The sequence below is a fragment of the Meleagris gallopavo genome, chromosome 12 (genome assembly GCF_905368555.1).
Source record: "Meleagris gallopavo chromosome 12, MGAL_WU_HG_1.1, whole genome shotgun sequence".
Classification (NCBI taxonomy): domain Eukaryota; kingdom Metazoa; phylum Chordata; class Aves; order Galliformes; family Phasianidae; genus Meleagris; species Meleagris gallopavo.
Window position 1 is genome coordinate 7679427 of NC_139415.1, and position 26000 is coordinate 7705426.

General features: G+C 36.9%; 2 protein-coding genes across 10 annotated transcripts in view; one reads left to right on the forward strand and one right to left on the reverse strand.

Moving 5' to 3' along the window:
• The window catches only part of UNC13C (unc-13 homolog C), a 171847-nt gene extending 154182 nt beyond the window's left edge, over positions 1 to 17665 (reverse strand). For 3 of the 8 annotated variants that reach the window (XR_014885973.1, XM_085234277.1, XM_085234275.1), the window contains exons 1-6: positions 17508 to 17665; positions 8777 to 8806; positions 6521 to 6620; positions 6027 to 6144; positions 4749 to 4872; positions 2295 to 2430 (exon numbers count right to left, since the gene is read on the reverse strand). Coding sequence is in view for 7 of the 8 variants with exons in the window: in XM_085234277.1 (XP_085090403.1) it covers positions 2295 to 2430; positions 4749 to 4872; positions 6027 to 6144; positions 6521 to 6620; positions 8777 to 8806; positions 17508 to 17535 (536 nt within the window). In the remaining variant the exon portion in view is untranslated. The other 5 variants (XM_085234280.1, XM_085234279.1, XM_085234278.1 and 2 more) reach the window with 5 other exon arrangements.
• A 164-nt stretch (positions 17666 to 17829) lies between these two features.
• Positions 17830 to 26000, forward strand: part of WDR72 (WD repeat domain 72) — a 107009-nt gene continuing 98838 nt past the window's right edge. Inside the window, exon 1 of one of the 2 annotated variants that reach the window (XM_019619384.3) lies at positions 17830 to 18008. The gene's annotated coding sequence lies outside the window, so the exon portion shown is untranslated. The remainder of the gene's footprint in view (positions 18009 to 26000) is intronic. The other variant, XM_031555262.2, reaches the window with a different exon arrangement.

Genomic DNA, 26000 nt, shown 5'->3' on the forward strand with positions numbered 1-26000 from the left:
GCAGTCTATATCCAGAGTCAGCCATAAACACTGTATGCATGAAAGTCCAAAGGACTGACAAATCAGGATAAAAAACAGATTAATAGAAAGTGAGCTTTGTACACAGAAAACCTTAAGTATTTACAGGATACAATTAATTTGGTGCATTCACAACAAATCTAATTTAATTACTCACCACAGGGTTATCAGATGTATTTCATTAGTACAAATGTAATTTTTTTTTTATATAAATACACTGTTATTTTAATCTTTAAAACTATTATAATCTTTCTGGATAATCTTTGAAAGATGCCTCTAATTAGATGAAAATATTTCCATTTTAAATTATTACCTCGTAATAACTCTTAATTTAGTAACACAAAAGCTCATTTAAATTCAAGAAGATCATCTGGGACAAAAAGGCTAAGGAAATAATTTCATTATCAGGACAGATTAAGTTACTTTCATTTAGATTAATCTGCTCAGAGGCTCAGATTTGTTGAAAAAGATGCATCAGCCCAGACAATGCACTAATGACTGCATGCATTCTTGGAAAAACACAGTGAAATTGCTCTTGAATTACTGACATTCCTCATACTAAGGAAGCAGTTGTACCTATCCACTAATATGCTGCAAGAGTTTGCTCGTGAATGCAAAAAGATAAAAGATAACCAGAAAAAAAAATGCTGTAGCACTTGGTATATGTATACTTTCTACTGACTGACCACACTGATGAGCTTGATCATCTTTTTGCTAACTCATGTCCTTAGCAGTAATTCTTTGTTGAACCTACATCAGAACTACAGCTTTCACCATACATGAAGAAGTCTTCAGTATGTACACGTTATACCTTCAGAGAATACATCCCTTCATAATGTAGCTTTTATTGTCTTTTCTCTGACAGCAAACACTGCAAGTTTCTGAATTTTTAACTCCACTGAAGTGATCTCAATGCTTAGCCACATAGAACTTTGCACCAGAGTATAATAAAATCAACTGTCTGTCAACTTTGCTGTCCCACTAAGCACTCTTAGAAATATTTATAGTTTTCCTATAGTTCTCAGCTTTAATTTAATACCTTCTGTACTGTGAAATTAAGCATCATGCAGGCAGCACGCTGCTGAAAAATCATGAGGAATGCAAACAGCAGTAACAGACTGTTCAATTCCTCCTGTTGCAAGAGAGTTCAGTTCACCGTTCTGTGAGAAACTTTACCTGTTCCATGCTTCAGTGTGCATCTCATTATTTAGACTTGTTGAGCCTCTGAAAAAATGCTGGAATAAGCAGGGTCTGCCCCTGCTCATTCCTATTGTTTCTTCATGCTGCCACAAAACATTTGAGCATCTGCCAAGTCAAATGGACCACAGAGCTGGGCTGAATGAAAATTAACCTGGCAAAACATGCTTCATTTACATGCAGAATGGTTCCCCAGGCTGCTTTACTGACTAGCTATACAAACTGTTGTGATGACCCAGAGAAGGGGGCAAAACAGGAAACAGTGGTAATCAGCTGGCAGAGAGGAGAAAAAGATTGCTCCATTCACCTCTGAACCCACTCAATTCACTAAATAGGCAAAAAAAAAAAGTGAGAAATGGTGCTGCTTGTTTTTTGATTCAGAAAAAGGCTCAGAGCCCATTCCAACAAACAACAGTTCCAAAAGTGATGAAGATCAGGAAATGGGATTAACCACCTGGTGACAACTAGAAGGAAATGCAAGAGTAGGAGGGGTTGGAAACAGGGATGGGTAGTGAGAGTGACTTCCAGTTCTAGTGAGATGTTCCTTAATTTAAAAGAAAATTATGATATATTTGTCATTAAAAAAAGCTAATGACTGACTACATTGTCTTGAAAATAGCATCCTTTAAAAGCATCACCATAAATTAAGGTTAACAAATTTGTGCTTCTGAAGCTATCTGTACATAAGCATGTACATAGAGTCTCTTGCACAGATTTTAAAGTGTTTACTGCTTTTGTATCAGTAACAGATTACTGTTTTATAAGTATTCCCCAAGTATTTCTTATGCACTTCTAATGCCTATATTTTTATTAGGCTAAAATCCCCTTTTCTGACAACCTGTGATTCAATAAGAGAACATAGCAGGAAACTGTATTCTTCACACTTTCTCTTTCAATAGAATATGAAGATATTATACTCTGTCCTACCATAAAGATATAAAGGTTTTCTGTTTTTTTTTTTTAATAGCTTTATATAGGTTAATGAAACTTCCAAACACATACTTGCTTAAAATAACTGTGTATCACTGAATGTCACTCAAAAACAAATGATACTTGCTTGATATGACAAATTAACATACCTTAACTTGTCGTCTTGTTTGCTGAGACCACTTTCCAGGGATGACAGACCATCATATGCATCTTTATGTGAATGTTTTGTTCCTTGAAGTAACATCCCCCTGTTGCAGCCTCTGTAATCTAAATCTTCAGGCATATCTGAGGAGGAGAGATATATAAATATTTCTGTCCATCTTAAGAAATGAAGGAGCTTCTAAAATAAGTGAATATTTACCCATGAACAATAAACTTGATAGAGGAGAATTAATCAAGTTGATACCTAAATACTATTATAATTAAATTCAATTTTCTAAGGAAAAGCAGAAATGCTTTCAAGATCTACAACAATGATCATCTTCTGTCTGTTCTGAAAACATTGCCTAACAAACCTTAACCTAAGCTGGTTCCCTTTATGACACACAATCTTAGGAAAGGATTATTTCAAAACTGAAAAGAGAATTATTGTTGATAATGAAAGAAGTCAAAACCTTAATTTTCCAGTACTGCTCTTTAACTGTCCTTATATTTCTTCTGTGTATACCACCGATTTTTTCAGGACCATGCTTTAAGCAAATAAAAACACTATGAAAAAAATTGGTTTTGTTTGTTAATTCCTTGGTGATAACTCATGAGGTTACAGCCCAGTGAATGTTCAGTAGCTACTTGTAGTCACACAAATGACTTCAAAAATTATAGCTACTGCCAAATCCACTTCATTTAAATAAAATTATCTCCATCCTCTTCTGTGTATTCTGCCAAGTTAAGTCTTTTGGAAGATATACTCCACTTTATACATTGAGTGCTTTGGATATCAAACCCTTAAGGGAAACTTGCAGGTTTAACTGATTTTCAGCAGGTCCTTGCTCATGCTTGTATTCCTACTCACAAGACAAAAATATTTCTTAAATATGAGCTCAACACAGCTGTTGAGTTTCTAGGTAAAGATATTCAGTGTTCAGCCTGAAGTAATATAATGAAACAGTAAAACTTGTTTAAATGTATTTAAACAATCACAAATTCATCTTTGATCTAATGTTTCTATAATGTGTCATCAAAAAAACAATTGCTTCATTTGCTTGGCACTTCACATTCATTGTATTTTCAGCTATTCACGGATCCATGGTTTTACAAGACCGTGCTTTTCTAAGACTTTATGGCCTGCTCTTGGGCCTAAATAAAATTCTGTATATTTTTATGCTTGTTAAGGAATATGGGTCCAGTTAGAGAAAAATAAGAGGCGTCCTTATTACTGTGAATTTGAATGCAAAATTCAAATTTGAGATTCCCATTTTTACTTAGCAGTGTTTTTTTTACAGAATATGGTGAAATGACCACTTATTACTACCAAGAGTAGCATTAACTTATATTTATGGAAAAAAGCACCCATTAATAAAGGTTATTTAATATTAAAAGCAGTAATTCAATTCCACAAAAATCACAAGTTAAGAAAAGCATGGGGGGCTCTTATTTCTACTGAACATTGTTTTTTCTTCCACAGATTAAGTACGTGGCATTCCAATGTAATTTGCTTAACAAAGAGACTGGACCGACTCCAATAGTCAAGGACAGATTCTCAGTTGATGATAGCTGAACTGAAAGTCATTCGACAGAGTAAGTGATCAAAACGTATTAATTCATTTAAACTCTAGACAGAGAGGTGAAAATTAGCATCTAGCTTTCTCAGTACCAGACATAACGCTTCTAAGCGCTACCCTCCGCAAGGAGAACTGTAGTGTAAGGGTGATCTCTACAGGATCTCCTCAGCACTCTATCTAGAGTACCAGGGACAGCCTAAAACCCTATTTCTTTCAAATTTATTTGGTTGGAGTACACTGACATTCCTGCTTAGCAGTGGCCTGACATCATTAACAACCTGAATTTGCAGCTTGTAAACACACAGAGTGTGTTTTTTTTTTTCCCCAAAGACATCCATCTGGTTTCTATATAGGAAAGCTGTACTGATACAAAGGAGATTTCAACAAGTATGCAATATACAGCATAAATACCAGTTGTACCAGTTTCTCTCCTTTTATAATAGGTATTTTACTGATATTGAGCATACTGTCTTTTTCTGTACTCATCTTTATAGCCCACTATTACTTTTTACTAGTGATCTGTTTTGGTTTTTTTTTTAATGCATAAGCAGACAGAAAGAAGCACAGCCAAAGAGCAAGAAAGGAAATCCTACACTGTAAACTGTGGAAGGTCAATGGGGAAAAAAACAAACAGAAAAACCACAAAAATGCAGAATATTAAGATGACTTAGCTTTTGAAATGCTATATAGTGCTTTTGTGACAAATGACCATTTAAAAATCTATAGAAAAGTTACCATTTGGCTCTATTTTAGGAATTTAAAGTAGAACAGAATGGTTTAAGAACTGGCATTGAAAGTTACTTCTCAGCATCTCCATATTAATTTTTTTGACAATGGTATTTACAGATGCTTCCCTTCCCTCCTCCCCAGTCTTTAACTCACCGAATGGAATTGCAAAGTAGACATCCAGTAAGAGCTCATGTGAAGTTGGCATTCTTGTGCCTTGAATCTCAATTCCATTTCTTATTACTTTGGAGTACAGCGTCCACCAGGCACCTGGACCTTCCTAGGAAAAATATTCAGAAAATATGCCTACATAGGATTTAAAGTATTATCCATCAAGCTTCCCTTAGTTCAATGTGAATACATTTATGACACCTTACTTCCCCCTCCCCCAGCCTCTCTCCCCCCCTTATTCTTGTAAGTAGAATCATCAAAACGTCAGTTCATTATACATATAGATGTTAATTTCTATGGAGAGATGGCTATGGAAACTGATCAGGGGGATGCTGTAAGAAAGCTATTCTGATTTACTCTCCTTTAACTTATCACTTACCACTTCACAGGAAAAAAAAAAGAAAGAACAAAGCTTCTACTGAGGGACAGAGCAATTACTAGGCAGAATTATTTTTATGTGCAAGGAATAGGTGAAGGGCAACTTAATCCATCTTCCCTAATTCAGGGTTACTTTCTTTTTAGAAAAGAGACCCCACAGACTACATAGAAGAGATGTATGGGTGTGAGAATTGAGGAGTATTAGAATAAGGCATCTCTTCTTACTTTTATTCCTTTCAGACAATTTCACAGCACTTGCAGTTTGCTTCAATATTTACTTACTCCTTGAAATTTTTTTTCTTGATTTTCTAGCCTGAGAGCAAGCATAACCATACTCCAGTGGCTGATTGTGACTGTGCTAGATACTTCACTTCTGGGACTAATGGGTTTTCTCCACTCATCTTTCTTTATGTCCTCATTATAATATGTCCTTCCTTATTACCATAGAGCAAATTTCTGTTACCCTCTATGACACAGCAGTCGATTCCCATGGAACAGCACAACAGGGTTTTTCTGGCCATTTTAACAGATTCTTATTCAAGGTCACACAGTGAAAAGTCAAGCCAGGAACAGCAATTTGAAATTCCCTTGCTCAAATCCCACAATCCGAAATGTTCCTGCCTAATAATTAGAGTACAAATGAACTCTAACCCACTTACTGAATTACACCTGACTCAGTACGAGAGCCTGTTCTCCAGGGTACGAACAGCTAATGGATATCAGCTGTTACTGAGTCACATTTGCTCTATACCCTCAGTATTAGAGACCGAAGCAAGCAGAGACTATAAATTTACAACAATTATGTCATTACACTAGTCTGAGAGTAAAACACCAAGAAATTAATTGGATTTTGCCATTTTGTATTTTCACAGAAAGTCAACTTACGTCTGTTGCATGTTCCACAGATGAAAGAGGAATCCATAAAACTCCTAACATGCTATCCCAGAGCAAACCTTTCTTCCACAGTTCTACAGTGAAGCCTTTTTCACCAGCATCAATTTCACTAAAAACAGTGAATACATGAACTATTAAACTGAAAATGGTGGTTCTTTATCATAGTATCTTGAGTTAGTGTCTTACAGTACATTCAGAGGAGGTTCATATTCAGTATATCCAGAATACAAAATAGCAGGCATAATATAAGCACCAGACTGGAAAAGGCAGTCGAAGTGACATTTCCCAACTGCTTTTTCTCTCCATACTGATGTTCAAAAAAAAAAAAAAAGTGGTACAATTTCCAGTTGTCAGTAGCCTTATTCTGCTAGAGTAATTTTTCCTTTGCTTTCACAGGTTGTAAGTTGTCTCACACACTATCAATTGCTCAAACAAAAAACAGCAAAAAAGCAACAGTCATTCAATAAGGACCACCTGAAACTTACAACATAAAGTCCTGCTCCCAGCAAGGTTCACTTCCCCTTCTTTCTATTGTAGTGCCTTTCAGGTTTTGAACTTTCAAAACAACATAGGTGTCAAATGCCTCTGTAAAAGAACAAGAACAATTAGTTGCAGACCTAAATTTTTTTTTTTTTTTTTTACTCTAGAAGCCAGAAACATTCAATTTGAATGTTACAGAGATTTCACTATTTCTCCATAGAACACATTCAGTGATTGCTTTCAAACATGTGGACTTGAACAAGGAAATCCTTATAATGATATTATAACAGGAAAATCCCATTACAGGTAGGAAATAATGTAATCCTACATGCAAGCAATTGTTTTAGGGATCATATTCCAGACATGACTTCCCAGATTATTTATCAATTCCCCTGACAGATTTTGTATGAAACCAGCATGTACTCTTCACAAATTTTCCTCAACTTCAAGCGACACAGTAATATTGGTGATTGACTATTTGGCACTATTTGTAAGCACTGCTCTGCAAAAACTGACACATCATTTTGTTATAACCACTATTTCAAATCAAAAATCCAGAACACAGCACCACTCAAAGTTCTGTGGAGAAAACTCTACTCCATGCAAACCCACAACAAAGCATCACACAGGAATCTAAGATGTAAAAGGGCATATTATATTGTCTTGATCTATGGAGCTGAGCTGTTCAGAAAATCTTTTCAGCCTGTATGCATGGAACAAGCATTATTAGCCTCCAGTATTCTACATATGGATAAACACCAGCAATTTAAAGGAAACCTACTGTTAACATATACATTAGATGTTGCCAAGAAACAAGTTATTTTTGAGCTGCCTGTATTAACACAGGTCAATCAGCCACCAAGCAAGAGGGAAATTGTTTCCATCTACAATGGTCTCTTGAATGGGTTGTCTTAAATTACATCACAATTACCAAAACTCATGAAGGAGAAAGGTGACCTCTTTGCCTCTGTCTGCTTATCCTATAGGTACATCTTTTTAACCAGGACTGATAATATTTGACAAAAGGACTAAAAGGTGTTAAGTAATGATTTTTTTTTTCCCCAAAGAAAACCAACAGCAGTTAACATTTTCTATAACGTAGTACACCAGTGTTCTCAAACACATTTTATTCTTACTTTAAATGCACTGTTGACAAAGTCAATATAGATGTAGAAGAACGGTAGCTTATTTTTGAGAAATGGTGTCAACAATGCATGATTCCCATGCTATCCTATTACTCCATTTAACTGAAGCAAAAGGTGAAATTTGCAAAATCTCTTGTAACTGCAAAGTGAAAATATGGTTTGGAAGCTTGCAGCTTAAGTTGTGAGAAATTTTCAAAACAAATTCCTATTAAATCATTTTACTAAACAACCACCTGAAACATTTAATCCAACATCTTTGAACACCTATACCCATTTCTAAACTTAAAAAGAAACAACTCCACAGCAACCTCACCCAATATAAAAATCATCTCCTTTAAAGGAAACAACATGAGAAGGTAGAGCAATGAACCAGATTACTAATGAAAATGGTGATAAATCCTGATTACTTTTCATCTCTCCCAGCTCTTTTTCTAGCATAAAAACTAGAGAAATCTGTCTGCCTGTATTATCATTTTTTCGTGATTGAAAATTTGTCATCTGCCCTTTAGAACTACTATTTCTCCAAGAGATCCTTGGCCTCTCTAGCTTTTCTCTGGATATAGACAGTCTTCAGTGCTTTATCACTAATTAGTCGTCTTCAGATTTCATGGGTTATATTCAGTAACAAAATACAAAAGCTGTCTTCCATGTTACAGCAGACAGTGCATTCTCCTTCAAGAATAACTGTCAAAACAGACTGTTACTCAGCTACTCTGATAGTAGGAAGGAGTCGCAGAATTGTTCACAGACAACCAACTCTACTTCCACAAATCTATTACTTGTGCAATTCTCAATCAAAAACAGGAGCCTTTGATCAATGTTGTGTGAGAAAAGAAAGTGAAGTTAAATAGCTTCTCTTGATTCATGATCAGTTTAGGTCAAATTAAGTAAAATTACTTTTAAAATGGAAATATCTTAACTTGATTGAAAGACAATAATTAGCAACTTAAAATAACAAATTATTAGAGTCCAAATTTTTTTAATTTTTATCTTTAAAGTACTTTTATTTCCTCAGTTGTTTTGTGCTGAACTCCTGTTGAGATGCATGACAGTCAGTTTACAATGAAGTATATGAAATAAAATTACAGCAGAAATTAAAAGGGAATTCAGACTTACCAGCTGCTTTATCCAACCTTCCTTTTTTAACTATAAATGAAAAAAAGATTTCATACATTGATAATATAGAATTAATATTTTGTTAAAAGGAAATCAATGCTATTTCAATGGTTTAAAAAAAAAACAAAGTATACACTTCCACATATAAACATCACTGTAATATCATTTCTTAAAACACGAAAAAATGGTAGTTTGTTTTACAGCTTATTTGAGCTTAATAAATAGATGGGTCCAATACAAAGGAGGAATGGAGACTGGATAGTTCTTTATTATCTACTACCCATTATTTCATAATGACAGTTCAAAATTCTAAGTAGAATTCACATAAAGCTCACAGCTTTCACATAATCTAAGCTAATGTCTAGCATCCTATTCAGAAGTACTTTTCATTCAGTATTTACTCTGCTTGCTAGAAAAGACATGCTCCAGCAAACACTTCACCAATTTAAAAACTTGCATTTTGAATTTTGATTCATTTATTTATTTTACAGCTGTAAGTTCCACTCTGTGGAGTCACTCTCTCTTCTCTGGAACCAATTGTGCTGCGATTGACATAGATTTTTTCCTACACATGGAAACCTGGTCATTACTTCAGATCTGGTATATGACTACTAAATATCATTTAATGTAGTCTTTAATCCAAATAAATATTTTTCCTGCCATATCAGCACTTATTAGGCAGTTCAGATATATTTGACTGAAGCAACACTGCAGCCCTGCTATTTTTATGTGTATCATGTATTTCGCTGGTATAATTTTGATTTCATAATTGCAGTAAATTTTAAAAAAGCAAATTTTAAATATTTAGCTTTATATTATTGAGGTCCCCATAGCTTAGCACTATTTTTGACATCCACTTGCTTATCTACCTAAATATCCTTAAGTACTCCGTGGAATTGCAATGTACTTATGTCTGCCTTAACAATTTCACTGTGTTTTGTACGGTGAGAATTCTTTCAGGGCAGAGACTGTCAAACTGTCACCAAGCCACAGGCAGACTGGGGTTCCAAACACTGCAGCAGTTTGAGCACACTGCAAGAGCACAGGATTTACACACAGTGCTTGCTTGACTTCCCTTGAAGAAAGCACTACAAGAAGGACCCCCTCCTTCACATAAATCAACAACACACCCACAGTCTCTGAAGGTGCTTCAAACAGCCACCTACTAAATATGTTGTACAGGAGAAGAAGCCTGCTTGATAAGAAAAAACCTACCTTTTATGGAGAGAAGTTCCATTCCAGAAGAAAGGTAATTTGGGAGACAACTTGAAATAGTTTGTCTTGGTGAACATTAAATTACATTTTACCTCCTGTTTCTTCAGAGCGTGTTACGTGTCTCACTTTTCTTACACACTCCTCCCATGTTTTACATGGAGAAAATCCAGCCAATTAAAAGACCAGCGACAAATTCTTTCTGCTTCAATAAACATCCAGAGATGGAAAAGGAATAGAAAAATTACAGCTGTTTCCTCTCCCTCATTTCCTCAGCGTCTATCTGACATACACAGCTGCCTCCAGTCTAAATAACATTTCTGAATGCCATCTCTGTCCAGCAATAACAAACATGGCACAATGATTTTATTAGGAACTGGGATTTCTTAAATTTTCATTTTTAATACTTTGTTGAAAAAAAGCTTAATATTCTACACATTGGCTCACACAGAACTTCTATTTTATTGTATTACTTACAGCTATGTAAAAGTAGGCTTAATTTACTAAAACAAAAAGCAAATATCACAGAGGCAAGCTTAATTTTAATGCACCCCATGAAATCATAATTCTATTGTTATACCTGGTTACTCTGCATTGATAACAAATAACCTGTTACAGTGATCTTTGACTTTGAAACCATACTCAAAACACTAAAATCACTACAAGAACTGAGGCATTTTTTACTGTTTGTGCTGGTTAATTGGGTTATTAATGGCGCTGTTTTTGTTTTTAAAAATGTTTTAATGTATATTCATATAGTGATGAAAAACTTTAATTTTTTCAGTCTGTACCATACAATCTGTTTTTTGTTCTTAGATCTTAAGTTCAAGTAGAAAAATCAGAGGTTGTTTGAGGTTCAAGAGAAATTCAATGAAAGGTGAATGTTGAGAAAAGAGAAAGGAGTCATTGGGGGAAATTTATCAGTGTTTATAAATACAGGAGATAGTGAGACCAACTTTTCATTGTTTCCTAACAACAGGACAGGAGATAATTTAAATTTGTGCCTATTTCATCTGAACAATATAAATATTTCATCATGAAGGTAATTTAATAATGAAATAAAGTTTGTCCAGAGAGAACGTGCAGACTCCATCCTTGGAGATGCTCAGAACCTGACTATACTCAATCCTGGGCAACCTGGTCTCACAGGCCCGATGGAAGAAGCAGAAATGCTGGACTAAACTATCTCAAGTGCTCCCTTCTAACCTCGACAATTTGAGAATAAAATGGCCTATGCTATGTTAACTATGACATAATCAAATATGGTGCACAACTTGCTCCAGGAAAGCCTGCAGTCACTCTGAAGGATGTACCTGTCTTTGTTTTGATACCATGTGTCTAATACTGACTTTAGTTTTGTGCTACTGTATTATAATGTAAAGCTGTCACAATTACTTTTCAGACTAATATGCTTACACTTCTCCTCTTGGAATACCATTTATTTGAACAAGTCACCCAGAGCCAGCCTTATGCAAAAAATGGAGTTCCAGTGAACTTGCACAAGTCTAACATTCAATAGAGAATCCAATTCTGATGTCACATTTGGACCAAATTAAGCAGCCTTTGCTCAAAACAGAGCAAATCACTGTTGTAATCACCGTTCTCCAGCATTTTGACTTCTGCACAACATGCATATAAGCATATAATTTGAAAAGCTCAGCCAGCACAGACACTGAAAATCTAGAAAATAATTTCAGTGAGTAATTACAAAAACAACAACAGAAAAAGAACACAAGAAACCCACCCATGAATGACCATCACAAGAAAGATTACATTTACAGATGGAAGCAAGCTACTAATGGAAAATACATGCAATTAAATCTTCCACTTCCTTAATTAGTCTCTTGAATACTTGGGTTCCAGCAGCTGCAAGTCATTGTGGTTTATTTGCCATGATGTCAGAGCAACTGGGAAAACTGCTATGATTACATAGCAGAAAATATACAGAGAATACCTGAACACAAGCAGAGCATTGCTATGGATTGAGGATATGTTTAGCATAGGTAGTCCTTCACTTAGAAAAAGCATTATGCTTAACAAAAGAACAGCAGAGAGCTCTGAGCAGAAACAAGCAGTCAGGATAGCATTTGGCTGAAGAACAAGAGCAGAAGCTGCAATATGACAAGTGTGTTTCACTAGTCAGTAGTTTCAGTACATCCAAGTAAGTATCTTATCACTTAGTCATTCCTTCACCTACATTTTCCTCCTCCATTTTATCATTTCTTAATTAATGCCTGAAATAACAAGTTTGAAAAAATGCAGATCCATATCTAGAATCAAGAATGCAGGAAAATATTTTAAAAAGTACAGAATTAATTGTCTTGCACTTCTAGTCAAACAATATAAAAACCACAATGGGTAAGAAGTACAAACAGAACAAAGTACGATGCTTCTATTAAGATATCAAGCTGATACTTGACATCACTGAGTGCTCTTCTGTAAAATATATGGAAATCTGTTCTGTTGCTTTTTGTCTTTAACAGTACTTTTGTTACAGTATTTCTTTGTACTGACTTAAATTGCACATAATAACAATTTGGAGCTGCTCAGCATTGAAAGCAAGAAGGTTTCAGTTTAATTATTTACCTACTTGGCATTAGAACCACACATTGTTCTTCTCAGGAAGTCCTTCCTCTGCAGGATACTTGTAATGCAACAAATATGGTCACAAACACATGATTTATAGTATGTTGCGTAAGGAGAATGAGGATCAAAGCATATTTGAAAGTGTCTGTCAAAATTTGGAAGATCACCTCTCAGTTCTCACAAGAGAAGGAAAATAAAACAAAAATTAAGAATTCCATGGCATAAGAAATAATATTAACAAAAGAGTGCAAAAAAAAAAAAGACCTTTTAGCCAAATTTCAATTGATACTTAAATATGGTTTGTAGGAACAGTTTCCTTGAATTGCATTTCTATATGAATATTATGAAGCCATCTTTTCTTAAACACTTTTATTCTGAGCCACATACAGATTGAGAACCCATATGATGGTTACGTTTATTCAGTTTGGATACTCTTCAGACTCAAAGCCTCTACAGTGATGGAGTTGTTTATAAATATGAAGTCACATACCCCAGAAATCTATGTATAGGTAGAGATATGCCTTAACACAAAGAAAGATAAAACTAAAGAAAAGCCTATCTGCTTTTTAGCATCTATTTTCAGTTACCATTGATTTTCTAAAAATTCTTACTTCATCATTATTATGATCTGTATAAAACAGATTGCTCCTAGTGGAATTCAACTGTTCACTATCATTCCAGAGGAATAAAAGGCCAAGGTTCACCAGAGGCCCAATGAAACATTTCCAGTCTCCCAGGTGCTGCATACATTCTGATGTGCACACACAGCTACTTCCTAGACTACCTTTCCTTTACATTTACAGACCCCTAGTGGAATGTCTGATTTGTTCTGGAGGACAACAAGAACTTGATAGAGAGCAAACTTCAATTGTTTCCACATCTAATTTTCCTCTTAAAACACCACTAAAATACAAACACACGAAAAGCCTGGGATGGGGAAAAAAAAAAAAAGCCAAATTATTTGTTGATTTAAATATAATCCTGAAGAAAAAAATATTTAGATTGCTTTTAAAATTATTTTCAATAGTGAACATAAAAGTAGTACCTTGCTTTCAAAAGATCTTTCTTCAGACCACCAGTTTTGTTCATTTTATTCACCAGATTTTTAAACATGGTCTATCTCCTAAATATATATCTCAGGTGGGTGATGCTTTTTGTTTTTACCCATATAGTTATACAGTCATCCTTCTGCATTAGAGATGCAGCGGCATGCTAGTTAGCTCTTTTGTGTCAGTGGAATTATAGTGCAAAAAGGTACCTCCAGCAACAATGAAAATAAATACAATTAAAAAGAAAAATAAGCAGGCAGGTAAGTCTGACAACCTTAATTTGACTATATTGGGATTTAGCAGAATGTTTTGTAAACCAGACTAAAGTTAGTTGCACATGCTGTAAATTCCACGTGTGTTCTCTTAGTGCTTTCAAAAGTTTTCCATGTTTGGGACACTCAGTGGTCACATTTAAACCACACGGCCTCTTCGTTTGTCTTTCCAGAACTGTAATCTTTTCAACTAGCTTTGGAATTCTTGTATTCAAGAAAAGCATTTGAACAATCAGTGTTCATCTCCTGTATGTACCTCTGTTTAGCAAACATAAGATATTAGATTTCTAGTATTCCCTTTAGAAATCATCATTCCTATAACAGCTCAGCACTTTCAGCCTTCATTTCCAACATCACCTTATCCCCTAAAGACAAGTACTAATACTTCCTGCCCTTCTGAAAAAGGAAAGTACAAGTCTTTTTTTCCCTTGCTTTTTCTTGCTCAAAAGTATGTGAAAAGCTCCTGGAAACACATACAGCTTTCATATCTGCCTTTATTACATGACTGCACAGGATACTACAGGGAAAGGTGTGGTTATGTTGTTCATCGTGAGGAATTTTAAAGTAGGGAAAAAATGGCCCCACAAATTCTTTTGTGATTTGCTATAAAAAAAGAACTTCACATTCTTCCCTCAAGAAAACACAAAACTAAATATGTCAAGAAAACAGTTTTAAAATAGCTTTGAGATGAAGGCAGCAAGATGTATACTTCTGCTTAAGCCTTAATCTATTTAAACACCAGTTTAGCAATATCGAATTTCGTTTCCTCTTTCTCAGGAAAATTAAACAGAGGTGTTTTTCTCCATCTTTTCCCCTGGCTCCCTCTAGCGTCACAAGAAGTGTATTGCAGTTCATGCTCCATCACCTCAAGCAGAAACACATTAATAACAACCATGGTACTACCATACTTTTGGACCTAGAGATTGAAGCTTTTTTTTTTTTTTGGGGGGGGGGGGGGGGGGGGAGGAGAGGAGGTAGGGGGGAGAAGAAACAGTAAGATACATTTTTCAAATCTAAAGAGATGACAGGAGATTGAACTTTGCCTTGGTTTAATTCTGTACTGTGACAAGTAGCAACTTCCATTGTCTGTTTATGCAATAGTAATTTGTGAAATCACATTTATTCTCGTAAAAGCACTGATTTAATCAACAGCATCCTTAAGTTTCCAAGAGTGGTGAACGTACCCAGAGCTTACCTAAGCAAAACAATAGCTCAGTTGCTACAAAACTTGACATTTATAATGTGAAATGCTGACACAAAATAAGTTAATACAATAAATTCTCACTACTTGACAACTAATGCAATCTAAGCTAGAACTGCTTCACACTTTGGTGCATGACACCTGTCAATGTTGTTAACCCCTAATTGCTCATATTCATCTCAAAAACAAGCTTCGGTTACTAAATGAGACCATATGAATACTTTAGTTCACAGAAGTTGCATTTCTGTTCATTCAAATAAAAGGGAAAGTTCTTCTAGGGAGATGAAGATAAGAAAGCTGGAGAAATTAATTACTGGGTTATAATAATAACAATAAATTATTGAACTATTACATGGTTTTGAATATTAATAAATTCATGAATTGAAATTTATAATGAAAGAATGGTACGTACACAATGCCAGATCATAGGAAGCAGCCCCCTCCCTTTTCCTTTCTAAATAAGATCTGTGAAGCTTTCAAAGTTTGAGGGATTTTTGTTTGTTTTTGTTGCTTTTGGTGGATTTTTTTCTTTTTACTTTTTTTTAAAGTGCTTTTCATTTACAATTTTCAAGTTTTACATGCATTATGATAAGCCTTATTTTTATAAAATTATAGTTTGGGAAAATAAGACACTAAAGTAGAAGCTAGCTGCATGATGTTTCTGCGTAGCCTGGTGTCCAAGGTTGCAATAAACATAGCATTTCTGAATGAAGCACTCAATGAACTTAAATAAGCTCTCTTCAACAGAAGAATAAAAAAAATCACATATGCAAAAGAAAAAAAGAGATAAAATGAAGTGGTATGTACATCAGAAAACTGAGAAAAAAGAGTTGAGTTTAGACATGCCTCCTGTAACTGTACATGAAAACGGTATTCAGGAAATAGAACTAAACAGGAATGTAGCTTTCATGCAGGAAGTTTGCTTTTGGAGCAGAAGAAACAAACCCACAATTTATCTCCTTCAGGAGAGATTCTCTCAGTGTCCATTTCATTCAGTGGATGCACCCCTATCCTCTGCACATTTTTTGACCTACTGACTGCCCTTGCATTCTGGATCCCAACAGTCCAGAGGTCTCCTTTTCTTCAGTAGACAAAAGTGATCTCTGTTGAGCTCAAGTGCAGAATCAGTTTTAGCCACGTTCAGAAATAGCACTCAGAAGTGTCAGCAATGATCTTGACTCATACTTCACACAAACTAGGACAAGAGTTCACACGGAAAAACGACATAAAAGTATTTCATTTTCTAAGAATAAACTACAGTGAGTACATTTTGTTTTCAGTATGACTATTACCAAAAACCCAGAAACAAGCCCAGAAATAAGCACTTCTAAAAGTTTTCACGTAAAATATCATATTTGATTTTATATAACTTATAGGAATGCAATTTAACTAAACAACTCCATTCACACTAGGGTCCTATTCTTAGTGGTAGTAACTTCCATACATGAAGTTACTCAAAATGAAAAAGCATTAGACATATTAGAAGTTCTATCTCTAAAGTTGTTTAGAAGAAATAAAATACATTTTCAAGTAAACAATGTATCTTGCAAAAGCTGAAATGCAGAACTTAGTGGGGGATAGGGTGAAGCACATTTCAAAGTTCCACAAATTCTACAAACTTCTTTTCTTTGTTGTTTCTTGCCTCCATGATGTACCCTATGGATGAAGGCTACAATCACACCAACGTACTTCAGAATATCATTCTTTATCTCAAAGCAGATGCCTTAGGGAAACATCCCAACATATGTTCGAGTTCAATAAAACAAAGATAAAAACAGTGCACATAAAGCACCACAGTAGTTACTGCATTAAAATATGAAAACCATAGGCACTAAAAACCAAACTTCTTTATACCCCTCAGGACTTTTTACGTTTTAATATAATTCCAGTAAACATAAAAAAAACCAAAGTCAGGAAGTAGCAGACCTAGAGACACAAACTCTTTAGTAACACCGGTTCCCACAGCTTTGTTTGCAGCCCTTTACACAACTCCGTAAGAGCTTTCCAGCATCTGTGACAAACTCACAGCACACACCGCGGCCAGCCCATACTGGATACTCACAGCAACAACTTCCAGGTCTCGGCTACATTATGTCTGCCGCGCAGAACAAGAAAAGCGCACGCTCGTGAACCGACACCACATTCACCTACTTGTTCTTCTCCTCTTGGCTCGCTCTCTATTCACTTCAACCCACCTAAGCTCCCTTTAAGCCCTCGAAGCTGAGCAGCGCGTACCCCCCGCCCCGCGCAGAGCCCACCCGCCTCGCGCTGACCTCAGGCGCGGTCCCCACACCTGTTTGGAATCACGGTCCCCCGCAGCGCCCACCTGGGAGCCCACAGCGGCCGCTCCGCGCCCCGCCCGCCCCTCACGGAACACCTGCGTCCCGCTGCGGCAAGCAGAAGCGCAATACCTCTTTGCCCTGTGCGGTAGTTAAACATCACCTGTGCTCCATCACCGGCTAGGGGAGCTCCGAGGGGCGGGCTCACCTGTCGGAGCTGCCCTGGGTGGGGCGCGACCTCGCCTCATTAGCGAGAGGCGGGTAGATGGACGAGCTGTTTTGGCGTCACCAAAGTTTAACTTTTCATTTTTTACATACTTTTTTTCTTTTTTTTCTTTTTTTTTCTTCTTGTTTTCTTGTTTTGTTTCTCCTTTCTTCTGGTTCCCTATTCTTTCCCCTCGAGCTATAGAGGTGGAGAGCTGCCGTACGAGTGCGTCACCTCTGCGTTCCGACCGGGCTGCGGGCGGAGCGAGCTGCGGGCGGTTCGGACCAGCCCTGCTCCGACTGCCGCCCCACGTTCGGCGGCGGGCGCAGAGCCGCGCGTGATTCCTCTGGAGCAGGAGGCAGCCTGGCCTCGCTCCCTGCCTCTCCCCTCGGTGCTTCCCTCGCTCGCGGTGCCCGGAGCGGCTCCAGGTAAGGGGTCGTGCCGGCCCGGTTCGGCTCCTGTCAGCGCATCGCTGAGTGTGGAGTGCAGCCTCCCCACGGCGCGAGGCGAGGCGCGTGCTGTACCCGAGCCTTTGCTTCTGCAGCCCCCGCGCGGGGCTCGGGCTGTGCAGGGTGACGGGAGAACAGGGCGAGATCCGCTGTGCGCGGCCTCTGCCACCCTTCTCATTGCACTGGCCGGCTGGGGAACTTGCTCGAGTGGAGTTAACTTTTTCTTTTAACTGTAATGCGTATCTGTCAGCAACGGCTCTATGTTTGTGTTGTATTTAAGCTTTAATTCTGTTTGATGTGGGTGTTTAGATTCCAAAATATCTGGAGATGTATGTACACCTTCCATACCTTATTTTTTAGCAGTGGTTCTGGTTAGGAATTCTGCTCAGTTAATCAAGCGGGCTCAGTTAGAGCCCTGTGGTCACCGTTCTTTCTTCAGTCATTGCTTCAATTGCAGGTCCCTGAAAGGAGGTTGTGGTGAGGTGGGACTCAGCCTCTGCCCCTGGATAACGGTGATAGGATGAGAAGGCACAGCCCTAAGGAGTGATTCAGGTTGGATATTAGGAAATCAGAAAGAGTGCCTGGGCGCTGGAACAGGCTGCCCAGGTTGCTGGGGAGTTGCTGCCCTGGAGGCACTCAGGGAAGAGTAAATATGGCACTGAAGGGTATGGTCTCAAGCAGTCAGAGGCGTGGGCTGGTTGCTGGACTATGTTCTTAGTAGTCTTTCCAGCCTTTATTACATAACACAGTGGTGTTTCCTGAATGTGTTCGTAGCTACCAAGTTGCAAATGCCTTCGTTAAGGATATGTGAAGTTTAGGAATGCTCGTTACAAAAACTACTGTTGTGTAAGCTGGTTCTGCTCCAGAGGTCTGTCCTGCTTTCAAGGCTGATGGTGCGACAAGAGCAAGCTTCTCATTAAACACTTCAAATGTTAAAATTAGAAATATACTGTAACAAGGAGTGCAATCTATGCATTGCAAAGGATTGAGTCAGGTTCGGACTTTGATTTTGCTTCATAATAAACTGTGTCTTTGTAATGGTCTGGCTGTGTGTATATTATAAATCATTCAGGGCTGTTTACACTAAACAGCTGTGTGCCCCACAGGAGGGAACATTGTGTAGAGGCCTGTTTGGTAATAAAGAGTAGCTGAAGAGCAAAAGGGAAAATGAAGAGTTCTCAAATAGTCACAGTTGGGAAACTTTCATGATGATGTGCTTGATTACGCTACTAATTAGTGATTATTGCATCACTATACAAAAGCCAAAGGCTGGCGAAATGTTTTATTTCTAGCATCTGATTCCAATTCTGTTTGTTGTTTCAACATTCTGGAGTATAGTGTAGATGAACCTAGACCAACACCCTTCTGATGATGTATCTTCAGTGACTTCAAGGTCACTCAGGGAAGACAAACTGAGTGACTCAATCTTTGATGCATATTTGCTGCCTTTTTCTTGGGGATTTCATTTATTTTTAAGTTTTTCAGGTTTAACATCTTGACCTTGCTAGATTTTCTTCTGTATTAAAGCAGTGTAAATAATGAATTCTGTAGGCTTAGTTATGGCTAGTTTGTTACAGAATATGGTGTTTCATAAAAATGAAAGTTCATTGAAGTTCTTGTAGGTGATACATGGCTTTGGCTTCTATCTGTGAGAGTTCTTGACACGGACTTGAAGTTTGTTATGCCGTGTTTTCCTAGGAGTATAGGTCACAAACTTGGAGGTGGAACCACCTTAGCAGACCCTTTGATGCATGTAGGTATCTTAAATGCCTTAAAAGACATTAATTCATTTGAGCAGAGTTGTTTGTAATTAATAGAAAAATCCACAAAGCTGTTTGTTTGCTAGCACAAGGAAGCAGCACTTAAAAGCCAAAAAAAAAAAAAAAAAGCGCCTTACAGATAAACATAATGTACAAATAACATATATAAAAGTTAAGGTTAAAACATGTATGTATGTCAATAAGATGTAGCTTTGTAGAAATCAAACTTCTGCAGGTACTGATGGCTGTCTTCTCCCACATGCTTTTCTGTAAGAAGGGAGGGATAAGTTTCCTAAAGCCATTTTAGCAACACATTTCACCATTTAAATGAGTAACTCCACAGAAGACTTAAGCGATACTGTTTATATACTTAAGATTTTGGAAGTGGCCAAGAATTCGTGCACTTGAAGGATTGCTCAAAACCTTTTCTTACAGACAACTATTCTATTAGATAGGATGTTAGGATAAAATTGCAGACAATAAAACAAATATAATTTTTCCAATTACATTTTTATGTCTCTGAGCACTTGTATATTTTTTCCAAATGAACTGCATATACACAAGATCCTTAGTATGTGGTTTAAAAGAAGTTTGTTAGCTCACAAGCATTAATGGTTATCAAATATGTAGACAGCTATTATATCCAAGATTTTTGTTGTTGAAGCATTTAATGATGGTGGAAGAAAGGGATTTTATAATCTTGCAAGAATTTTGTTTTTTTTTTTAATGCTTGGAAAAATGTGTCTCACAATGCTTTTATAGCAAGCTTAAAATAATAGGTTATGGAACAGTGCTAACTTCAAGGAGGTGCAGGTTATTCTACTGTACCCTATAACAATGCGTACAGCACAAGAGTTCCAAGTTGCTGGTGTTTTTGCTGCCCCATTTTCCAGTTTAGAAGCAAAATAAACTATTTTAATTAATATTGTGTCACCAAAAGCTTTTCAAATGGCCAATAGAATTCTGCCAAGATAGAGTCTTTTGATGAAAACATATCTTTATTGATTGTTGAAGAAGAAAATCATTCTTAAAATGAAATCCAGAGAAAAAAATCATATCCCTCAGAGAAAATTTCTGAGTGGCAGGCTGAGATTAACATCATAAAATTGAATTTGTGCTGCAAACCTTTGATGTAATCAGCAGCTGGGAGATGGTGTTGCCCTTACTGTGCTCCTTCTGATTGTGGTGAATTACTGTGTGGAATGAAATAAGTGTTTTTTGTGTCACTCGTTCAAGAAATACAAACAAGGTATTACTAGGTGGTTCTTGCTAGTTAAAATGAGTTGTATTGATTCCTGGTCCCAAGCTCTTGCTCCCTTGGACTGTAAAAGCAGCGCAGTCACACCCCAGGGGAGATCTGGTGGTCACTCAGCAGTGACTCCTCATGCTGATGAAGATGTAGGCCTGGCAGGTCTCAGAAGAAGTCCCGTTAAATCTTAAACTAGCAGTGTAGTGGCAGCCAGGGTCTCCAGAATGAGAATGAGGGGAAGCTATCAAAGCCAAGTAAAGGGAAAGGCGTATAATGGTTCACATTCTTGAAAAATGTATTAAAACATGAAGAGGTGGGACAAAGAATAGTCTTATTCCTTGGAGCCTTTTCATCTCTATTGTATTCTAATTTCTATTCTAAGTTTCTTTTTCAGTATTTCATTTTCTTTTCTAATTTACTGCATTGCTTAAACCTATAAAAACCTGCATGTACTCTGCTGTTTCACGAACTGCAAAATATTGCTGTGTTCAGATTCATGAATACAATGGGATTCTGAAGAGCAATTTATAGTAAAGTTGTGAGCAGCATTGCAGGCGTCAACGTGATGTCAGAAAGTTGCAAGTACAGCATTAGGTCACTTGTATTTAGAGAGAAAACCTTGTAAGGATATTTTGGTATTTGTGACTCTTAGTTGGACTTGTTCTATATTGTGGACAAGAAAAAATCCGAGAGTTGTCATAGCTATACAGAATATAGGGACTGAAAGTCAATGCAGTATTTAAGTAAAGTTTTTACACCAACTAAAATATTAATAAAATGGCAGATAAAGGCAAAGAATAGACAGAAATCCTTAAGGGTTTGTTGTGAATACCTACCAGTCTCTAATTAAACTTAGCTTCTTGCCATAATATTATAATAAAACTAAAGAAGATTGAAGGGGCAACTAGTGTTTGATGTAACTATCAAGTATATAAATGCTTGGGCAAACAGAATTTTGATGGACTTGAAGATGCATGTTGCCTTCATACAATTTCAATAGCTACTGTTAATCAGTTTGCCTAAATATCTGAGTTTTGAACCCAAAATGAACAGCTAAGTGCTTCTCATCTCAAAATACTTCCAAGATTGTATAAAAATTTCTGCTTTCTTTTTCTGCCTGTACTGATCATTGTGTATGTAACTGGATTTTGCAACAACTGACCATGTTGACAGTACAGGTTGCTTAGGAAATGCAAAATAAGTAAATGTAAGAAGCCAGAAAAGGATTCCTGACACTGTGATTGTTACCTGTGGGGTGATTTTTTTTTCTTTAATTTTATGTATGTATACAGTCTTTCTCCTTCCCCAGATAAGTTATAAATGCCTGTTTGGTTGCTTTTATCATGGAATGTTCTGCAGGTATGAAAAGAAGCATTCTGCCAGAACGATTGTTTTATTGCTTGAACAATTTGAGATTACATCTCAGGCAAGTTAACTTCCTAGTTATAAAGACCTTGACATGCACTGGAACCAATGAATTCTGAAGTCTGCACTCAGAATGTTTTTTTTTAATGAAATGATTCCTATAACTGTACTTAATAGTTTAATATTTTTCCATATATTAAGTAAAAGAAAGCTTCCTTTATGCTTTTGAGCCAGATCTGCCTACAAATAAATGCAGAGCCAAATACTAAATGTAAACTCTGGACTTGACTGGGAGCAAAACAGAATACTCAACTTTCTCTTGAACTTGGTGTGAATACGTGCTTAGGAAGATTCTCCTCCTCTCTGCTTTATTATGTCTTTTGAATGGACTTCTAAATACATAGCAGCTTCTCTAGAGCAACAGTTGTACTCAGCATCTCAAAGAGAAGTTTTGATGCTGTATAAATGGTCCAAATTAAAAAAGTACAGCTGAAGTCCTCTAAGCTGTACAAATTGTGATAATTTTCAAAGTTAAGAGGCTTGTGCTGTGGTTCTGGTAAGATGTGTTCATAAAAGTAGGGGCAGGATGGTGGAGAAGTGACATTATAGATGGAATGAACTAGTATATTTTTAACTAAGAACAAAAAAAAATTTACTGTTATGAGGGAATACTTTCTGGCAGTCAGAGGAAGGCAGGACGAACGAGTTCATTAGGTTGCAAGCAGAGAGAAATGGGAACATGACTGAGGAACCTGATTTAAAGTTGGATTATGAGTTAACACTGTGAATCAGACATGCTTGAATGGGCAAAGCTGGAGGAATTTAACATGAGCTGATAAGCTTACATGCAGGCGAGAAATGCCTTGGGCAGTATTTGACTTTGTGGAAATGCTTTACCTCTTTAAAGGAATAGTTTGATAAATTATTTGCTTTTAAAAAGTAAGAAATTTTGCCTTAAGTGCTATCAGCTTCACTATATACCTTTGATAAAACTAATATTTTCAGACAAAGTGTGAATATGCATTTGTGCAAATAAGCATGCAGTGTTTCTAGGGCAGTTGTGGTATTTGTAGAGTCAAAACATTTATGCAAAGTATTCTTTATCTTGTACATCAATATCTTGATCTTAAAGAAAGTTAAGAGGAGGAGGAAGATTTAAGGACAATTATATTAACACAAGTTCGTATACCTTGTCTTCTATTTCTCTTGCACTTCAGTCACAACACAAGGACAAAAGTGCAAAAAATTTGTGTGAAAAATTACATATAAGGGATTTTAGAATGATTTGTCCAGAGTAATATCTGTTTATAAATTCATAAGTTACGGTCTGAAAATGTACAAATGGATTATCTTAGGTTGCTCCAAAAGTAATGTCTTCTATTTATTTCATGGAAAATACAACAGATACGAAGAGCACAGTAGTACTACTTGATAGAGTACATTCTCAGCTATAAAACACTATTTCAACATAAGCACCACCCTTAGCTATGCATTTTCATCAGCAATAAACAAGAGCCTGTTTGTCGTGCTTGTAAAAATGTGCAGCAGCATGAGCCACCCACTGTTTCACAGCTGCTACCATGATGTTGCTCCTAAGAAGATGTTGCCCACATAGCCTATCTTTCATTGGTGCCAAATCTGGACTATATGGTGTGTGTGATAGGATAGTCCAGGCAAGACCGGCAATGTGTTCCATGGCCTTCAAATTCGTATGGGGTCTGGCCCATATTGTGTTGCAAGAGAGAGATTATCTACTTCTCTGGCTTGACTCTGGAAGCTCAAGGTTTCAGTTTAGTGAGCATCAGTCATGATGTGATAGCGTTGATGGTTTGCCCGTGTTCTAGGAAGTCCAGAAGAATCATTCCTTTGTTATCCCAAGAGACACCGCTCATCAGTACTTTCTGAGCACTTTGTCTTGAACTTTTTTATTTGATCTTTCGTGAACAGGTTATATTTTCACGTGTATTGCATATTCACTCCATTCTCAAATTCATTATCCTATCCACCCCTAATAATTGCCCAACAGACGTAGCCTTATCTGGCTACCTTCAATGTCAGCTAGCCATCTAGCATCGCGATAGTCCACTATAGATCCATTGTTATTCCTTGGAGTGGTCGTTTACTTCCTCCCAAGGCTCCTTTTGTCCCAAAGGTTGCTGTAGAATGTAAGGACAATGGAGAAGTCTTTGCACTCACTGGTAAGAAGACAAAGGGGAAAGTCCTGATGCTGTCTGTCACCTTCTAGTCTATCAGCTGTTCATCACCATCTGAAACACTGCTTGCATTTCATGATCCTTGTTGCTACTGCTGAAACGCACCACCTATTGTCTCACTGTGCTCACCTCCACTGGTTGGTCTCCATAAACATACAACAAGCATTGATGAATGTCAGCAGGTGCTATTTCTTTTGCACGTGGGAATTCAGTTCCACCCCTTTGCTTCAAACAGTGTTCCATCAGACTGCCCCTCTGCTGCCATCTGTCACTTAGCAACAAAATGTAATGGAATATTGGTGGGAAGGTTCAACCTCTGCTGCCACACCACCACCATCTGCCTCTGATGTTGTGGGCCAACACAACAAAATAGGAGGCATTACTTTCAGAGCAGCCCTGTTCAATAATAACAAATTCTAGAGATTTAAATTTTCAATTTGTAGTTAATTCCACTACACACCACTTGCTCAGCAGTAGGTGTGCTAAGAATATTGATTTTGATTCTGTATTTCTCTCACATGAAAACACGACTTAAGGTTTTTATTCAATGCAATATGAACCTGCAATCTGCTGCTGCATGGTGTTTTACACTAACTGAATGTTCCCATGGCACAAGTATAAATGGTTATGTGGTATTCAGGAGAAAATACACTTTAAAGACCAAGGATTTGGTTTATCGCTCAATTGTTAACTCAGAAGACACCATTTTGTAAGGATCATAAAAACAGTGAAGTTCTGTTGTCTAGCCAATACCTAAAAATATGTTTTTAGACTTTGGATAAAACACCTTCCTTTTCAGGGCACTAAGATAAAGAAAAAGACTTTACTCTTGTTCAGTAAGCATTATACTTAATATGTCCAGAAATTTATAAAAGTAAGTTTGAGAGAAGTCATTTTAAAGCTGAGATCAATTGCTTCTCTAAATATTTTGATGCATACCCACAGCAAAATTAGAAAGTATGCTGTGTGTGAGTTACTGAAGAAATTCTTGTAATTAATTTTTGAGGTTCCTCTTCTGCTTTTGATGTTCTGGCTGATATTGTATGGTAGGTTGACCTGCCTTGATAGACTGCCACACCAACCATTTCAGTCCTTTGTCTCGGTCACTGAGCTCTTCATCTCATGTCAATATGTGATGTATGCAAACACTTTGACGTTGCTGAGACTCCTTCAGCTATTTGTCCATTTTTCTTGGGCTAGTGGGAGTCAAAATTGTCTTCACTAAAGCTTAAGAGAATTTTGGTTTTCTGAGGAGTTTTTTGATTGGCACAAGTCCATTTCACATCATTCTCCATTCCTGACAAGAGCTAGAAGAAGACAACAATGTTTTGGCATTATTTTCTAATAAATTGAAAGGGAATGGAGGTAAATAGATGCTCCTGAA